The sequence below is a fragment of the Macrobrachium rosenbergii genome, chromosome 12 (genome assembly GCF_040412425.1).
Source record: "Macrobrachium rosenbergii isolate ZJJX-2024 chromosome 12, ASM4041242v1, whole genome shotgun sequence".
Classification (NCBI taxonomy): Eukaryota; Metazoa; Arthropoda; class Malacostraca; order Decapoda; family Palaemonidae; genus Macrobrachium; species Macrobrachium rosenbergii.
Window position 1 is genome coordinate 115,276,888 of NC_089752.1, and position 17,036 is coordinate 115,293,923.

General features: G+C 38.3%; 1 protein-coding gene across 10 annotated transcripts in view; it reads right to left on the reverse strand.

Annotated features, from left to right (window-relative positions):
• Ranbp16 (Ran-binding protein 16) overlaps positions 1–17,036 on the reverse strand; it is a 106,121-nt gene that overhangs the window by 85,147 nt on the left and 3,938 nt on the right. For all 10 annotated transcript variants that reach the window (XM_067112849.1, XM_067112850.1, XM_067112842.1 and 7 more), the window contains exon 3: positions 10,425–10,758. In XM_067112849.1, coding sequence (XP_066968950.1) covers positions 10,425–10,520 — 96 coding nt within the window. In that variant the 5' untranslated portion in view covers positions 10,521–10,758. The remainder of the gene's footprint in view (positions 1–10,424; positions 10,759–17,036) is intronic.

The window sequence follows — 17,036 nt, forward strand, 5'->3', positions numbered from 1 at the left end:
CTATTCTATTCAGGGGCGTCATTTGGGGGGGCTGGGGGGCAACTGCCCCCCCAAGAATCAAGATGCCACCCCAGCCTCAACTTGCCCCCCCCCCCCACCCCACCAAGCCCGAAGAAGTAACAGCAGCTGGTTTTCCATTATTCCTACCGAAATTTAAATGTGTCATCACATTAAATTATGTCTATCTATCTGTTTTATGTGCTTCAAAAAGCACATAAAATAGCTCAAAATAAAAAAAAACAGGTGATTAGGCTCGCTTCGCTCGCCAAATCGCCTTTGCTCCCCCACCCCGCCCCCCCCATCAAAAATCTGAAATGACGCCCCTGATTCTATTGCAATTTTCTAAGAAATTTGACCACGCATAAGGTTACTGTGTGATTTTTTAAAGGACAATATTATTCTTGCTGACATTCACTTTCCTGTCTTTCACCAGTTCTGTAACTTTTCTTCTTTACCTCCATGTACACAGCATTGCAGCAGAGTATTCTGTTTCACTGATTCTTATATTTCTTCAGCTTGTAAATGCCAATTTAATAGCCAGAACTATCACAAAACTTGAGTTTTGCTTTTAAAAATGCATTTTTAATGTTCATAACTGTATGCTATTCATGCTAGTTTCCCATTTGATAATTCGTATCTACGGGTCCTGTCGTATGCCATCTTATGATCCATATTTGATTTATAAACATTTAATATTTATTCTTAGACCTTTCACATAACTAGTTTGTAATTCAATTAGTCTTCTTAATCTACAGTCGTCCGCCTTATCTTCAATCATATACAGCTGTAGGGATCCATACAGTTCTTGTACAGTACATTCCTGTTCCCACCTCTTGTTCAGAAAGAGTTTGCTCGTCTTACCCTTAGCCCATGATTGTTTTACGTACCTTCGTCAACGGAATGTTCTACCCATTTTCTATGAGCTTATTCAGTTTTATATATTTGTTTAGCAGAACATTACGTCCGTATTCTGTAGGAGTTTAAGTATTGTAATCGCATATCCTAGTACTACGTGTCTCAGAAGTGTCCCGATAAAATCCTGATGTGCATCTGTTCTTGCATTCGACTCCTTTCCCTAAATCTTCAATAGTTACTTTCATTACTTATACTCTCTGCTTATACTGAATAGCTCATCACTCATCTCTGCTCTAGTCACTTTCAGAAGCAACTCTTAAAACTCATTAACCGACTTATAGATGCAAGCTTTCGCTGTTGCTAATTTTCGATTCCTTTTGTCTCAAGTAGTCCAGTTCCTCTCAGAATGTCATCTTTTTCTTTAACGACGTCGTCCAGATTAATTTTTCTTCTTCTCTTACTTTTTCCACATTAACTCAGCCCTTCGTGGTATTATGTCCTTTCTCGATTACATAGGTCCACTCTCTGACTTCATCAAGGCTCTATTGCATTACCTCATCATTCGCTTCTCTAACTAGTATTTATTTTACTCTAACTTCAAATAAATATTGTCTATAAGAGAACTTGCAAACTTTGATACACTTAATACGGCCTATATTTTTGGTTAAATCTCATGGCCGTTCTTGTCCAACAATACTAAATTTTTCATATTGTTTGTTTACTTAGACATAATTTGCTTTTCTAAAAATCACGTTCTGGTCTCTCTCTCTCTCTCTCTCTCTCTCTCTCTCTCTCTCTCTCTCTCTCTCTCTCTCTCTCTCTCTCTCTCTCTCTCTTTTGTGAGTGAATGTTTCAATCTGACTCAATCTCTCGTTAAGTACAAGTTCTCAAAGACACAATTTCATGCCATTGCGCAATTCTCCCGTGCCTAGGCTGTCATCACCTGGTGTCTCACTTACAGTCTTAGGCTAAAAAATAGTATTAAGATTAAACAGCAGCTTTTTCATCTACCTTCCACGCTGGAGACTGGATTGAGTACAACTGCTAATCACTGCTACAGTTTTGCAAGAGAACTTTTCAAACTTCTCAGCAATTTCTGAGTCTGACCTTTCAATTCTGTCCTCATTTTTTACATCTGTGAATATCATATATATATATATATATATATATATATATATATATATATATATATACATACATACATATACATATATATACGCACATCAAACACCTGTGATATGACAGACTACTTGCCATTTGTTTATACACAGAACGTTTGACGTTATATATTAAATTAGTAAAACCATATATTACCCTCAAAGTAAGTCTAAGTCCCTAACAGATTCAAATTGTAAATACTCCATACATATTAATGTTGCTAACGGCGGTGCCCTTTAAAAGGGAGAGAGAGAGAGAGAGAGAGAGAGAGAGAGAGAGAGAGGTGGATCTTCGAGTTTTTGATTTATAAAAACTAGATTAAAGAACTTCTTACAAACGCGTTTAGGAATCACACGAGTTAAAAAAATGGGAAAACTGTCTTGTATAGGAAACCGTTGGTGATTATTATGAAGCACATCAAAATCCGCGTATCAAAATCAGCAAAAGTATAATGCATTACAGGTGCAGCACTTGAATTAAAGGAGAAGTTGATGGAAAAGAAGTTGACGGAAAATAAAAGAAGTTGATAGAAAATAAAGAGATGACAAAACCTTTTGTGTGTGCGATTACAAAGACAAGAAATGCAGATTCTCAAACATCACTTAATTCCACTGTTCCTTCTACTGAAAGTTAAGAGTTTTGATTCATTGGTCTAAATACACTCACTGCTTTACAACAGCGACAGCTGTATCACGAGGTTATTCAGGGGATTCACGTTTCATGTTTTCTTTTATAGACGACAAGATGCCTTTTTCGCCTAAATAACGCCGATAACGATAAACGAAAAAATAAAATAACTGTATCCCGAGACAGTCTAAGATCTAACCAAAGCACAAAGGATTTTTTTCAAAATTGCAAAGTTCAGTTTACTGGTCTTCTCTTAATTAGTCTAGCAGACAGACAGACAAACATATGCTACAAAAACGGCCTTGGCAGCGGTAGATATGTGACGGTATACGTGCAATGTTTAGGAATGCCTTCGCATTGATTGAAATATCGATTAGCAAATTCCTCTGCATTGTGCATCGTTTTAAAAGCAGTGAATGACTTCTCATCGTCAGAAAGTGTTTGTTTTGCACGCTTCTTTGATTACAACGAATATTTCACCTCTGTTTGAATGATTTACCCTCCCTCTTGAATCTAGGTCTAATTACGCCGTAAAACGCACGCATGCTGGTCCTGATAGCTGTCGTCGCATGCGTTCGGTCAGAAAAAAATCAATGCTACTCGCTTGTTGTAGACGAACGTGTGACAAAAGCGTTAACGACGGCCGGTACCTCCTAAATTCGGGGGTGGGGGATTTTAGGGGCTTGGTCTTTGTTGTTGCAGTAAAACAGGGCTTAACTCCCTCGCAAAAATAGTTGGTATTATGTTCTCCGATTCATGTCTGCTGTTTGTACCCGTTCAGATACGTAAGGACAAGCTGGGCTGACAAAAGACAACGAATGGATATCCAAAGCGGTTTAGTACGAGTGACCAGATCTACTGTTTGTCCCTGTCCAGATACGCAAAGACAAGCTAGGCTAACAAAAGACGAACGCGTGGAAATCCAAAGCAGTCTAGCGCGAGTGACCAGGTCTATACTGTTTGTACCTGTTCAGATGCGCAAAGACAAGCTAAGCTAACAAAAGACGAACGCACTGAAATCCAAAGTAGTCCAATAGACGAGTGGCCAAACAACGCTTTCGCTTATTCTCTCTTGGGATTAATCAAACACAGTTCAGTAATACAAGCAGAGTGTACAGATCTAATAACTCATCTTCGCTAACGATTTTAGTAACTAGGGTTCAAATTGCATGGAAGATTTTTTACTCTATGCATTAGCGAATTAAAACGAGGGCAGTTAAAATTCTCCGGTATCAGCGGTGGCTGACATCAGGCGATCGGTTGTTAAGTGTCTGGCGGAAAACCAGGGATATCAGACGATGATTTTTTCCTTCTTTGAATATTTTAAGTAGTTCTCACATACAAAAGTATTCCTCTTAAAGTTCACAATTTAAATAACTTGTAAGAAAAACTATTTTGAACTTGACTGACATCTTTATACGTTAGTTAATCACTTTTGTATTAAGTAGCCGTTTAATTAATAGCCTGTTGAAATAAAATTTACGACAGTATTAATAGAAAACTATGAAATATGATTAAGATCTTACCAGTAACTGAATTGTTTCAAATGTATTCGAAACTATAGTTTACAATGGCCGAATATTCAGCGACATAAGAAGTTAATGTTAAATATTATAATAGTTGTATGCTGTTTGGGTACACTGCAGTTCTGACATTTTTGAAAGATTAATTTTTACTCTCTGCCGAAATGCGTTTATTTTGTTATCGTTATTATTATCATTATTATTGTTTTTTTAAAGGCTGTAATTTCAAAAGCAAGCTTTCTCTTAATAGAATGCCCATAAAGAAGAAAATAACAAATAAAGGTAAATTAAGAAATGGACCAACAAGATAATAAGTCAGGAAACTATGGCAGTGGTGCACGCCGCTCCGAAGTACTGTCAGACACCCTGTGAACTTCACGAGCATCGACATCATAGTACTATCAGGAAAACCAGCCTTCAGTAAGGCAAGAAAAGACCTCCTCTGTTTCTGAGCAGTGCAACTACGAGGCACCGCATCAGCTTGTTGATGCTGGCCACGGTCTTTGTTAGACCAAGTACTGGCGCTCTGCAAGGGGAGTAACACGTGTAAGTTCTTAAGGAAAAGAGTGCCAAGGCGAGAGTAGAAGGTCTTTGTCGATAAGATTTCTTCTGGCGAGGATTGTAATCACATTCATGATTGGTGGAAAATGAGAAACCACACTTTCGATCAGTCTTACATGTAGAACTAGAGAATGAGAACTTTGATCTCTGTATGTTTTCGTCTTTATACTAAAATAGTATATGGTTTCATAAATTAATTTCCCATGAAACTGATACTTACCCCGGAATGAAGGCAAGGTTTTTGGTGTGGTTCATAAGAGGACAGGTACAGTTGTCATCATAATGAGACAGTCACAGGGAAAGTTAGATTAGAGGGTAATCGGACGGTCTTCTGTGCATTTGTACATATATAGAGAAGGCATTTGATAGAACAGCAAGGGGATAGTGCTTTGGTGTCTAAGAGAGAGTAAACTACCAGAAAAGCTGGTTAGGTTGGTTGAAAAGATGCATAAAAGAACAAGGGCTTCAGTAATAACAGCTTGTGGCCAAACTGAAATGTTGGAAGTTAGAGCTGGTTTACTCCAAGGAGAGGCACTTTACCCATTTCTGTTTGTGCCGGATATTGATGTATTGAGTGAAGAGATTAGTAATGAAAATCTGTTGGAACTGTTATATGCTAATGATCTGGTGGTTAAGGGTAGGAATCTCTTGACTGAGGTGGTATGAAGGTAAAAGTGGGTAAAACTGAGGTCATGGTCTGTCAAGCATGAAGAGGATAGCTTGTTTGACTAAACAGAAGTGGCTTTGATTTAAAGCAGGTAAAGAATTTCAACTATTAGTGGGATTTCAAATATTAGTGGGAGACAACAGAATGCTAAATAAACTGAAAATCAGATCTACTGTACTGTAATCAGACTAGTAACAGTATCTGGCTCAGAAACTTGAGCGTCAAGAAGGCAGCAGGAGGGACAGGAAGGAGCTCGAACGACCAGAAACGAGGATGCTGGGGGTGAATCTGGGGGATCTCGTTGCGTGAGATGCCGCAAAATGAAGGCATTAGGTGAAATGCCATGTGGTAAAGATTACTGGTACAATAAAAGAGTCGAGACTGAGTTGGTGGGGCCTGTGGAAAGGATGAACTAAGAGTAAGGCATGATTTCCCCCCCCCCTCGTAATCTGCACGTATTGAAGCTAATGTTTTGCTCTCAATTGATGGAACCTTATCAGTCGTGAGCGATTAGTCATCACCAAACTCACTCGGCTGGGCAGTGGGTAACGCGATCTTTGGAAACTATTTTATTGTAGCTAACTGTAGCAGTTAACACTACACGGATAACTAAGACTTTGTATAACAACGCTTTTTATTAAATCTTGCTAACTGACGCGAATGTTATCCATGCACACTGTAAATGGCTTCATTATCGAACATAATCAGAGTTTTCAGTGTTTAAAACTGAATTCACTTGCAAAAATCTGCCGAGATTTCTCAACGAATTTCCTTTTCGACTGTTCTATATCGCAAGTTTAGAAAATATCCCTAAATGTGTTTAGCAAACTCAAATGAACAATGGTGTGTGTGGACTGTTTCTCGGCAATTTCTTAACATAGTTAGTTAACTCGTACTATCATCTTGCCATTTTAAGATTGATTCACATAGCAGATTAAATTTCAGACATGCCCTGATAGCAGATTGATTTTCAGTTATGCCCTGATAGCAGATTGATTTTCAGTTATGCCCTGTCTCCAGAAAATTGGATCAGGATGATAAAATTATTTAATAGTAACTTGAAGTCAGCGTTCGATATGCAGACAATGGCCGGTATAGGACCGAATGGTGAGTACGTAAACCCTTGTTATTGGCCGTGACAAATGGCGCCAGAAGGATTGACCAGGACACTGATCTCAAATGTGAGCGCCAGCAGCAGTGGGTGAATCTCGTGGAGGTTGATTGCCATCGTCTGCCGTTAAAGATAACGCTAGATAACAAGACACTAATCATACATGATAAACGTCAAATTATTCTGAGCGTTGCCGGAGAAGGAGAGAAGCGGTATAGCTGTTGGCAGTAGGCGTAAGCTGCCCAAGTAGTACCTAAACGTTGTCCACGGTCTATATGAACTGTAGTCTGGTATCTGCGACTCTTTTCTGGTTAAATCAGACATCATCTTATATATGTATATATATATATATATATATATATATATATATATATATATATATATATATATATACATACATATATATACATGTACATATATAAAGTCTGGTGTTTACCATTCGTCGGAATATAGTTGCTCCCTGGCTCCGGTTTCTGGCTCCAGATTTTCCATTGTGCTATCCATTTCTTTAACATGTCAGTGTCAATGAACGTAAAAGTGTTATAGCTCTCTCTCTCTCTCTCTCTCTCTCTCTCTCTCTCTCTCTCTCTCTCTCTCTCTCCCTCTCTCTCTCTCTCTCTCTCTCAACAGTTCAGTGGTCCATATTTCATCTCCTGGCAAGATAAATTATAGATTTAAAACACTAAACGGATTTCCAGAAGGGAGATCGGTGATTAACAGAAAAGGGTCAGTGGAATACGTGTAAATCGAGTAAGAGTATTATTATTAGGACGCCTTGCATCTTGACCTTGGAATGATGGTTATCTGTGCAGTAACTAATGATACTCGGTGGCATTATCTCATTACACAGTCAGACAGGTTCCAATGTACGATAGGCGGTAGTTCTTAACGTTATTAAACACCAATGCTTCATCTTGAGGTTATCTTCTCAACGCCAACAAGCAACAAAGAAAGAATACAGCGTTCTTTGTATTCGAAGGAACGGCGACAGATCAATTATGGACATATTTACAGTCAAACATCGTAATGCAGAGATGCCTTATGAGGGGAGAAACCCCTGTACCCGATAGGTTTTGTTAACAGGTAGAGAAGGTCAGGTGACTGTAGCCAAGGTACTAGTCCTATTGAATGTGACAACACGCACACACACATACACACACACACACACACACACACACACACACACACACACATATATATATATATATATATATATATATATATATATATATATATATATATATATATATATTTCTCAAACGCTACCAGGAAGAATGGCTTTATCGCTAACTAAGCCATCTTCAGAGGACTGATAGAAGGTGGCAGACATTCATAATATACTGTATAAGCTAGCAGTACAGTACGTACGAACATTAAGCGTTGTCTTAATTTTTTGGAATTGTTAAAGACTCGTGAAGCTCACGTTTCCATTTTTGTTGCTTTGGAAGCTATTAAACACTCGTAACTTACGCTTCCATTGTTGATTGCTTTTGGGAGTAATAAACATCGGTTGTGTCTTGCTTTTATTTTTGTGTTGTTTTCATTATTTCTCCTTCTTTCATTCTCATTCCTCGAAGTAATCTTTCGCCGCCACCTGCTGTTCTGTAGTAGGCTATCTTTATACGGAAGTAACTGAAAATATTCGGAGTGAAGTTTGTACCCAAGCACCATTCATGAGATATTAAAATTTGACGAAGCGCATTCTGTTTAATACTTCGACAAACTGCTGGAGATAGTCGATAAACCAGTTGACAGGTTTAGGGGAAATAACCCAAGCACAAATCAAAGGTTTGATAGTTGATGCATATACTGACTCAATATTTTGCTATTAGAGATAACTGGTATATAAAACGGGCAGTGGAAGAGCCAGCCAGGGTCACCCCAAGACATTCCTCACATTTAAGACCTATCTGGGTCTATGGTTGGTTACCCTCACCAGTCGGCTCGGCTAAGATTTGGTGCCAGTATCAGACTATGAGCTGAGAGCCAAAGAGAGTGCGTGGGTCTAGCAACCTCATGCCTGATAATCTAATGAGAACAGTAAGCCTAAGGTTCCTACAGATATTTTACATATCAGCGAGAAACCATCCTTTTTTTAAATATGATTATTGTCCCTTTTGTAAAAATAAAAAAAAAAATGAGTAAAATTGCATTTTGCGATGAAACAATCACGTAAATATAACATTGTCAGAGGCGGTGAGATTCAATTCCGAAAGGCCAAGGTTGTCTTCATAGAAATCAATACACTCTCTGACGAACATTCTTAAACGTAGAATTGCGCCATATTGTGTCAAAATATGATCGTAACTGCTAAGTAAGCAAGCGTTCCCATTTTCATGTCGTATTCTTTCAGCTATAAATTCCCTGCAATAGCTGGGATATCGATAAACAAAAATTCCAATGTCTGGAAATCGACTTTTATACCCTTATTCACGTATCTTGAATTTAGAAGCTTTCTAGCCAGGGACATTTGGGAGTCCATTGTGCACCTTTTATGCTCTTTTAGATGAAACTAGTAACACCTACAGAGCCTTGGCCATGCAACTCTCAGGCAGGTTCCAAATGATTTTAGCACTGCATTTGACTTTGTTAGCCATAAAACTCTTATATGTAAAGTATGTGGCTTAGATATTGGCGGATTTGTACTTGATCTCCGCCATTTCATGTGACCGGTAACAGACAATGTAACTGGTAACTTTGTCTTAGTGAGTCTAGACCTATCATGTTTGGTGGTTCACTATGCTATCATTACTGAGAGCATAATCTTTTACTTTGAAAGTGAGCAAGGACTTTGTTAATCAGGCAATCTTGCACCACGTTCCCACTTAAATCACAGATGACACAGTGATTTAAGTCGTATTTCAACAGAATGCTTGCATTATTGACTTTCCTACCTGTACTTCAAGAAGTAGTGCATGCCATTCATTCTAAGTCCACCACTAACGTTCAGGTGTACCCGAGCATGCCTGCCTGTACTTTTTTTTTTCCCCTCAGTTCTCGATAGCAGCCATGGCGCCAACATACGATGGTCTGGCAATAACTGGCTTGCTGATAGCAACGTAGAATAAGAAAGGCCTAAAAAAAGGACGTCCAGAGGAGTGGCTGTTATTAATTTTTAACACATGATGTTAACAATGATTGAACACGCATAATCTACTATTGTTTTATTTTATTCCATTACTAAGCTGAATAGTATTTTGTCCTCATTTCAAAAATGAATCGCGTACATGATGCATAATCATGAATAGACGCAAATAGGCCTATTCTTGTTTTACATTACTTTGCTGTATTGAATATTTATTCTCCTTTAAAAACTGACTTGTATGTATGGTTTATAACCATGGATAATATACTATCCTTGTCAACAGCAGAATCAGTCTCCCTTAGTCTTTCAACTAATTTAGAATATAAGCCCTTTTCTACTTAATATGTTATGATAGCCTTTGATATGCATAATCAGTCTTCCTGTGGAAAAAACTGCCAAATTATCAATATATTTTACTGTAATCTGACATCCCCAACAATTATTTATAAACGAAATCTCCGATACATCATTAATTTAGGTATAAAAACTTTTAGATTCAACAAAGTTCAGCAGTTTCCGTTTCTCAGTGTAACATACTCTTCGTCCGCGGTCGGGAGGAGAAGTAGAGAACTGGCTTCACTGAGCAAAAAAGATGGCCTCCCCCCACAAACGTTCAGGCACGCCTGCGTTGGTCGTTTCCACGCAGGCATATCGATTGAGAAGAACTATTTGCTCAGGTCGCCTGCGCAGGCAGAAAAACTGTGCAGGTTGTCCACATTAACGCTCAGGTGTGCCTGCACAGGTCGACATACAGCTTTGAAGTGCCACTACCATTGTCTTGGTTTTTTATCAATTTTTTACTTTTGTATTTAAATGCGATTTTGTCTGATACCTTACCTCTCTGTATTCATAGAATCCATACTCCGTTTCCTCTTGTTCCACACGTGGGCGATTTATTTTGCTTGTTTTGAAAATCATTAACCTCTCAGGCATGTTCCCACATTTAAGTAAGAAGAAGAATAAGATGAAGAAGAAAGCTGCGTTGAACACAGTCCGCGGTCGTTAGAGGGAACATGTTCTTCGTAAGGCTTCCTAATCCTTATGATACAATTCCTCAGTGCTCATTCGACTGGTAATTTTCATTTGCGGGGAGGAGAAGTTGAGATATTCGATTAGCTATTAATCATGACATCAACGTGGGAGCAGGCAACTGCATTCCAAATGACGTGTTCTGCAAAATAGGTTCGAGTTTTCATTAGACACATAAACAAGCATACAGCATCTTCGATTTCTTGAGCACTATGATGATGGTTTAAAGAAAGAAATCTTTGGAGAAATATTCTTGTTAACTAATATATTTAGGGAAATTCAGAACAAAACGAGAATACAGTCAGGAAAGCATGCATTAATACGAGGAGCAACAAAAATAACTGGTGTTTATTAACGTCATAGCCAGACTCCTGCCCGCCTACACATTAAACATGAGCCAGTCACATTTGCACTTGTACCGTTTGCCACACCCTATTTGTCTTTGTGCTCCGTTTTGTGCTGTTGTGTGTATTCTCAAATACATTTTAGATTGACATGGGGTATTATGGCATTGAAGATGCAATATCTTCTAATCCTAGTTCATGGCGTAGATGATAATGAATAAAACACGGTTTAAAACGAGCAGTACTTGTATGAGACCATCTTTTGTTTACTATATTACTTGTTGTCGGTCATATGGAGACAACCTCGACACGTTTAATATATGCAGCAGTCTTCGTGACTACAATAACCAAACAGCAAAACAACGAACAACCCGAACGTCGTACAGATAAGGTTTAAGACAAAAATGAGGCTTTATGGTGAGAAGAAAAGTATATCCTAATTATGAGGTGTTATAGATCTCTTACTGATACAGTACTTGAGCTTTCATCAACAAATGAATTATCATTGCATCATTACTCCGACCACGTTACGTTTCTGCGTTTGGTTTGTAAGTTTTTTTTTTTTAGTCTATTTGTTCGTATCTTAGCGGGATTACGCTAAGAGTTACGTGTGGATTATTTTTTACGAAAGTTATACCAACGTTAGACCTAGTGACTGGCTTCAAGTTTTAGAATTTTGAGCCAGACAGGATGGTGAATGACGGTACTTCAAGAAACTACCAAAATGTTGATGAAACTCACCGTGAAATAACTCAGGTATACTGACTTGCCGAGAGAGATTCAAGAAGTAATTCAAAATCAAAAGCAAGAATATATTGGAATCCTTTTGATAGAGCTGGATGGGATCCTCCATCTTGGCTAGATCCCATCTATCATCCTTCCAAACACGAAAAACTATGAACGGTTCTTTCCTAGATAGTGACCCCCCAACAAAGTTCGGGGGTCGTTATCTGGGACTAATATTTCTTGGGGGTCGTTATCTTTATGGTACAGTCTTTTGTTTATGTTTTTACAGAAATCCCCAACGGGCTTGTACTAAACACGTCGCAAAGATGAATACACACCGGGTTAAAACCCTTGGGGGTCACTGTCTAGGAAAGATCCCTTGGACACTGCCCACCAAATTTATTTTTCGGTCAAGGGATTTAAATGAAAAAGATAAAATCCGTTGGCGACTGAGGGTGCATTTCTTGATCCGCCATTCTCGATTTTTTCGGTTTGCAATTTAGCTTTTCTTATACTCCTTACTTACCATTCTTAGTGTAGCCTTCTTACACAGTAGGCAATTCTCGGTACTTCAGTCCGGTAAAAGGATTTTCTGTTAATGATCTGTACTTTTGATTTATCCCAGCTTAAAATCTTTGTTCTATTTAATTTTTGACAGCGTAGATTTGTTGAGTATCTATTTCCTTGCAAACATTTATAAAGTACGTTCATTAATGTAAGCCTATCAACTTTCTTCTACATTGTTTCATTTCATTGGCTTGGAGAGAGAGAGAGAGAGAGAGAGAGAGAGAGAGAGAGAGAGAGAGAGAGAAGAGGAAATCGGAACAGTTACAGACATGCTTTGCTATTCATTATGTTGTCAAATATCATTTAGTTCTACGTTAAAAGAGAGAGAGAGAGAGAGAGAGAGAGAGAGAGAGAGAGAGAGAGAGAGAGAGAGAGAGAGAGTGGAAATCAGAACTGATAGACATGTTTTTCTTTTCATTTCGTTGTCAAATATCATTTAGTTCCACGTTAAAGAGAGAGAGAGATAGGAAATCGGAACAGTTATAGACATGCTTTGCTATTGTCATTATGTTCTGAAGAATAATTTACTAATAATACGTTCAAGGGTTTCACTGAAAAAGTACTAAAGAAACGTAGAGGAATATATCAAGACGGACATATCCCTTTATTTTCTGTCTACAAGCACTTCCCTAATACCATGCGCAGACGGAGATCAGGAACCGCGCGCGGAGGGTAGGGACTATACGAGCCCTTTGTAAGAAGCACGCGGTCAGCGAGAGCAAATCCTAAATTATGGCAAGAGTAATCGAACTTAATCAGAGCCATCAAGTGGTAGAATCTCGTAAAAGTTTGACGAAAAGTACCTTTAAGATATTATTGAAGGTAAAAGACCACGTGTACTGCACTCGGTACCAAGAGAAAGAAAACAAAGACCTCGCGGAAGCAATATCTGTACTGGCTAAAGTTTAGTAGGCTTACCACGAAGGTAGCCACGAATTTGACACAGGAAATAAGAGGGGCTTCTCTGAAGAGGCATGATAGATCAAGACAAGTCAAACCTGAGCTTATTGCTCCAGTATAACTTGAAATCTTATATTACTCATTGCGCTGTACCGAGTACGCACTGTCATACCAATGGCCATTAAACGCCTGCCTGGTCTCAAGAGTAAACATGTTTTTCAAAAGCACCCCGTAGGGGGCTAGCGCTGTCAGCGTACCTCACTCGGTGCACCATAGGCATCAAGGTCTGGAGAATAGGCATTACCAGGATCCAGAGAACGAGTCTGCTAACGTGGTAACGAAAATAAGAACTTTTGTGAGCAGGTAGTCACGTGAGCACCTCCCCGCTAGAGATTCGTATGTCCAGGTACCCAGGGCCGGATTAAGGGGGGGGGGGCCCAGGGGCCTAGGGCCCCGGGCCACCCACCAAGAGGGGGCCTCCCACCAATAAAAACAATACATTTTAATTTGATAAGGTTAGTATTGTAATCGGGTACTAATATTACCCATACTAGCCAAATTGAAAAAATGTATTATTAAGTTTGACAATAACATGATGCTCGTACATACGAATGTTTTACGAATGTTTGTGTCACTATGGTTGTAAGTTGTGTTTCAAATTGTAATGATTTGTGGCTGCAAAATAACATACCTCAGTATTCTTTGTATTACGGCCAAATCAAGTTTCTAAGACGTGTCATAGTTAGAATACAACCTAACTCGTTAATCTATATGTCTCACGCGAGATAGTAGCATCTATAAGTATATCTAAATTGACTTAATTATAATAACGGATTACGCTAGTCACGCTTACGGTTCCCTAGTGTTCAGATGAAATGTTCGAAGAATATATATTTTAACTTGTAACAGATAGTAATTACTTTAAACATCTTTCCCCTTCTCAATCATTAATCATAACTAAACAACTGCCAAGCCAATAAAGCAGGAAGTGAGACCTAAGCTAAAGTTGTGATCGAATAAAAAGTCACACGCTCTGAAACCCTCTTCCTCTTCCTCCCCTCCAGTGCTGCCAGCGCTTGAAAAAATGTTCAAGATCTTGAAAAATTAACCATGGTCTTGAAAGCTTGAAAAAAAAAGTTAAAATCCCGGAAATCTTGAAAAATCTTTACCGAATAACATAAAATTCCCATAAAATGAGAGAGAGAGAGAGAGAGAGAGAGAGAGAGAGAGAGAGAGAGAGAGAGAGAGAGAGAGAGAGAGAGAGAGAGAGAGGGAGGCTCTGACGCTTTGATGGAATTTGTGAACACACATGACCTAGACCTTGGAGACTGCCGCCGGCAAAGCTACGACAATGCATCAGCAATGAGTGGTAAATACAATGGTCTTCAGGCCAAAGTGAGAGAGGAGAACAGTCTTGCATCCTGGATCCCTTGTGCAGCACATTCACTTAAGCTGGTTGGTAAAAATGCTGTAGAATGCTGTTCAAGTGCTGTACATTTCTTTGACAGACTTCAAAAGCTGTTTGTCCTCTTCACAATTTCACCCCATCGGTATCAACTTCTGGATGGGGCTTTAAAGAATAATGATTCATCATTTACTCTCAAACGTGTTACAACAACGCGCTGATCCTGCAGAGCTGATGCAACTAAGGCTCTTAAGCATGATTATGAGCAGATTAAGGAGGTACTTAAACATATTGTTGATGACATTGAAGAAAAAGGTGTGTACGCGGTGAAGCAGAAGGACTATTAAAACAGGTGAATCAGCTTGAAACAGGAATTTACACCACCTTCTGGAATGATATTCTGCAAAGAACAGATGCAACTAATAAAACTCTACAACACACAAAACTTGATCCAAATACTGCTGTGGCATCACTGACTAGCTTGAAAGACTATGTTGCATCAAAGTGTGACTCCTTCCACACTTATGAAAAAGATGGTGAATAGCTGCAAAAGCTTTCTTCAGACGAACTTCACGACACAGCAGAGCAACTCTTCAGGGCATATCCAGATGACTTGGATATTACATTTAAGGAGGAACTGTGCCAGTTTGTAACATTCGCTAATATATTCGAGAGGTTCGAGAGACTAAAAATGTCCAGTAAGAGAGAGAGAGAGAGAGAGGAACCACATTCTCCTGCTCTTATGTAAGACGAAAAATAAATAACGATATAATACTAAGAATAAAGAGGAAGATAAGAAATATAGAGGATAAACATACCTAAAAAGAAATTATGTAATATCTTAACTATTCTTGATAATAGTGTCACACATGAAATTTTTCTTAATGTTGCTATTGCAGTTTGTAATATTTTATCATCTTAGCATTTAAAAATGATACTACATATTAAAACAGCGCGGTAGCCGTCAAATGAATAATAATAATAATAATAATAATAACAATAATAATAATAACTATTCTTCTATATACTTTTTTCCAGGTTCGACTGCTCAGGCAAGCCAGGACCGAACTACTGACCATGTGAAACCAGGGGCTGATCCACAGATGTGGGGGCCCCGGGGCACATCATTTGTGGGGGCCCTATATCCAGTTGAATTATTTTATTTTCTTATTATTATTATTATTATTTTTTTTAGCGAAGTGGAGGGGCGAGTACAGTGAGCATTTCCCACCTGGGCAATTCTGGGTTATACTGAGGACTATTATTGGCAAAAAATGAAGAATTCTTGGTATTCAGATTAAGTAGGTTTTATAGAATATATAGTCTTCACGTATAGGAAATACCGTAGCTAAGGAAACACCAAGGAAGCTTCTACATTATCATTATTCAACTAATTTACAGGAACAGTATGTAATCTTAACCATCATCCCGAAAGAATGCGCTTATAAGCATAAACTACAACTTTCATAGAATACTGAGAACAAGAAAAAACAAGATTTTATTCACAAACATTAGTCTAACCACTCTTAGGATTTCCTTCTGCTTTCTTAATTAAAATAGCAGTCACTCCTTTCAATTTATGTAGTTCTAAACTTCTAAACAATTGTCAGTACAATAGTTCTATTAGCCGAACTAGTGGTCTAATAGAATAATAGGTAACATGAACTAAGTGATATATCTTTACCAATACGTTTCTTTTCTTATTTAAGGGAAAGAAAATACAAGATAAAGTGAGGAAAGAAATTAAAAAGAGGGGATTAAAAATGAAAAGATAATAGAAAGTAAAACGTCACTAAGGTGGTAAAAAGAAAATGAAAACCCAAAAAGTGAAAAAATGTATAGTGGGTCATGGAAATCACCTCTTTCTGTGGGGGGGGGGCCTTTTTGTGGGGGCCCTGGGGCTATAGCCCTTGTTACCCTCCCTTTTATCCGGCCCTGTGTGAAACTAATATCATTATTATCAGATAAGTAGAATGATGATGATAAAGAGACAGTTTCACACGTAATTGACACAAAATTAAAGTTTCAAGATAATAACAGTAATAAAAGCTGCACTAACCTATATAGCAGTAGTAGTACTATTAATTAAACACCAGCCAAGAATCAGATAGAACGAACTAAAGCACACAATTTTCAAACTAAATTATACAACCCCCCCCCTGTCAAAGTGACTTGAACGTCGTTCAGTATATTATTTCGGTGGCTATAAGAATACATTAAGTTATAGCATTATAACATCTAGCTTCTCCCTATTAGTAGCAATCGAGTACTCAGAATTTCTGTATTTATGGTATGAGAATCCATTCAGAGGAAGTCTGAAATTCATTTGCTACTAGAAGGAGGAAGTTGTTTAATTTGTCGAATCTTGTGAAACAAAATAGTCGCGATACCAATTGTATTAGGTTGTATGCAGGTATGCGCACAAGAGACCATGAAAAATAGTTTAGTTATCCGTCTACTCACTAGCCCACTTTACAA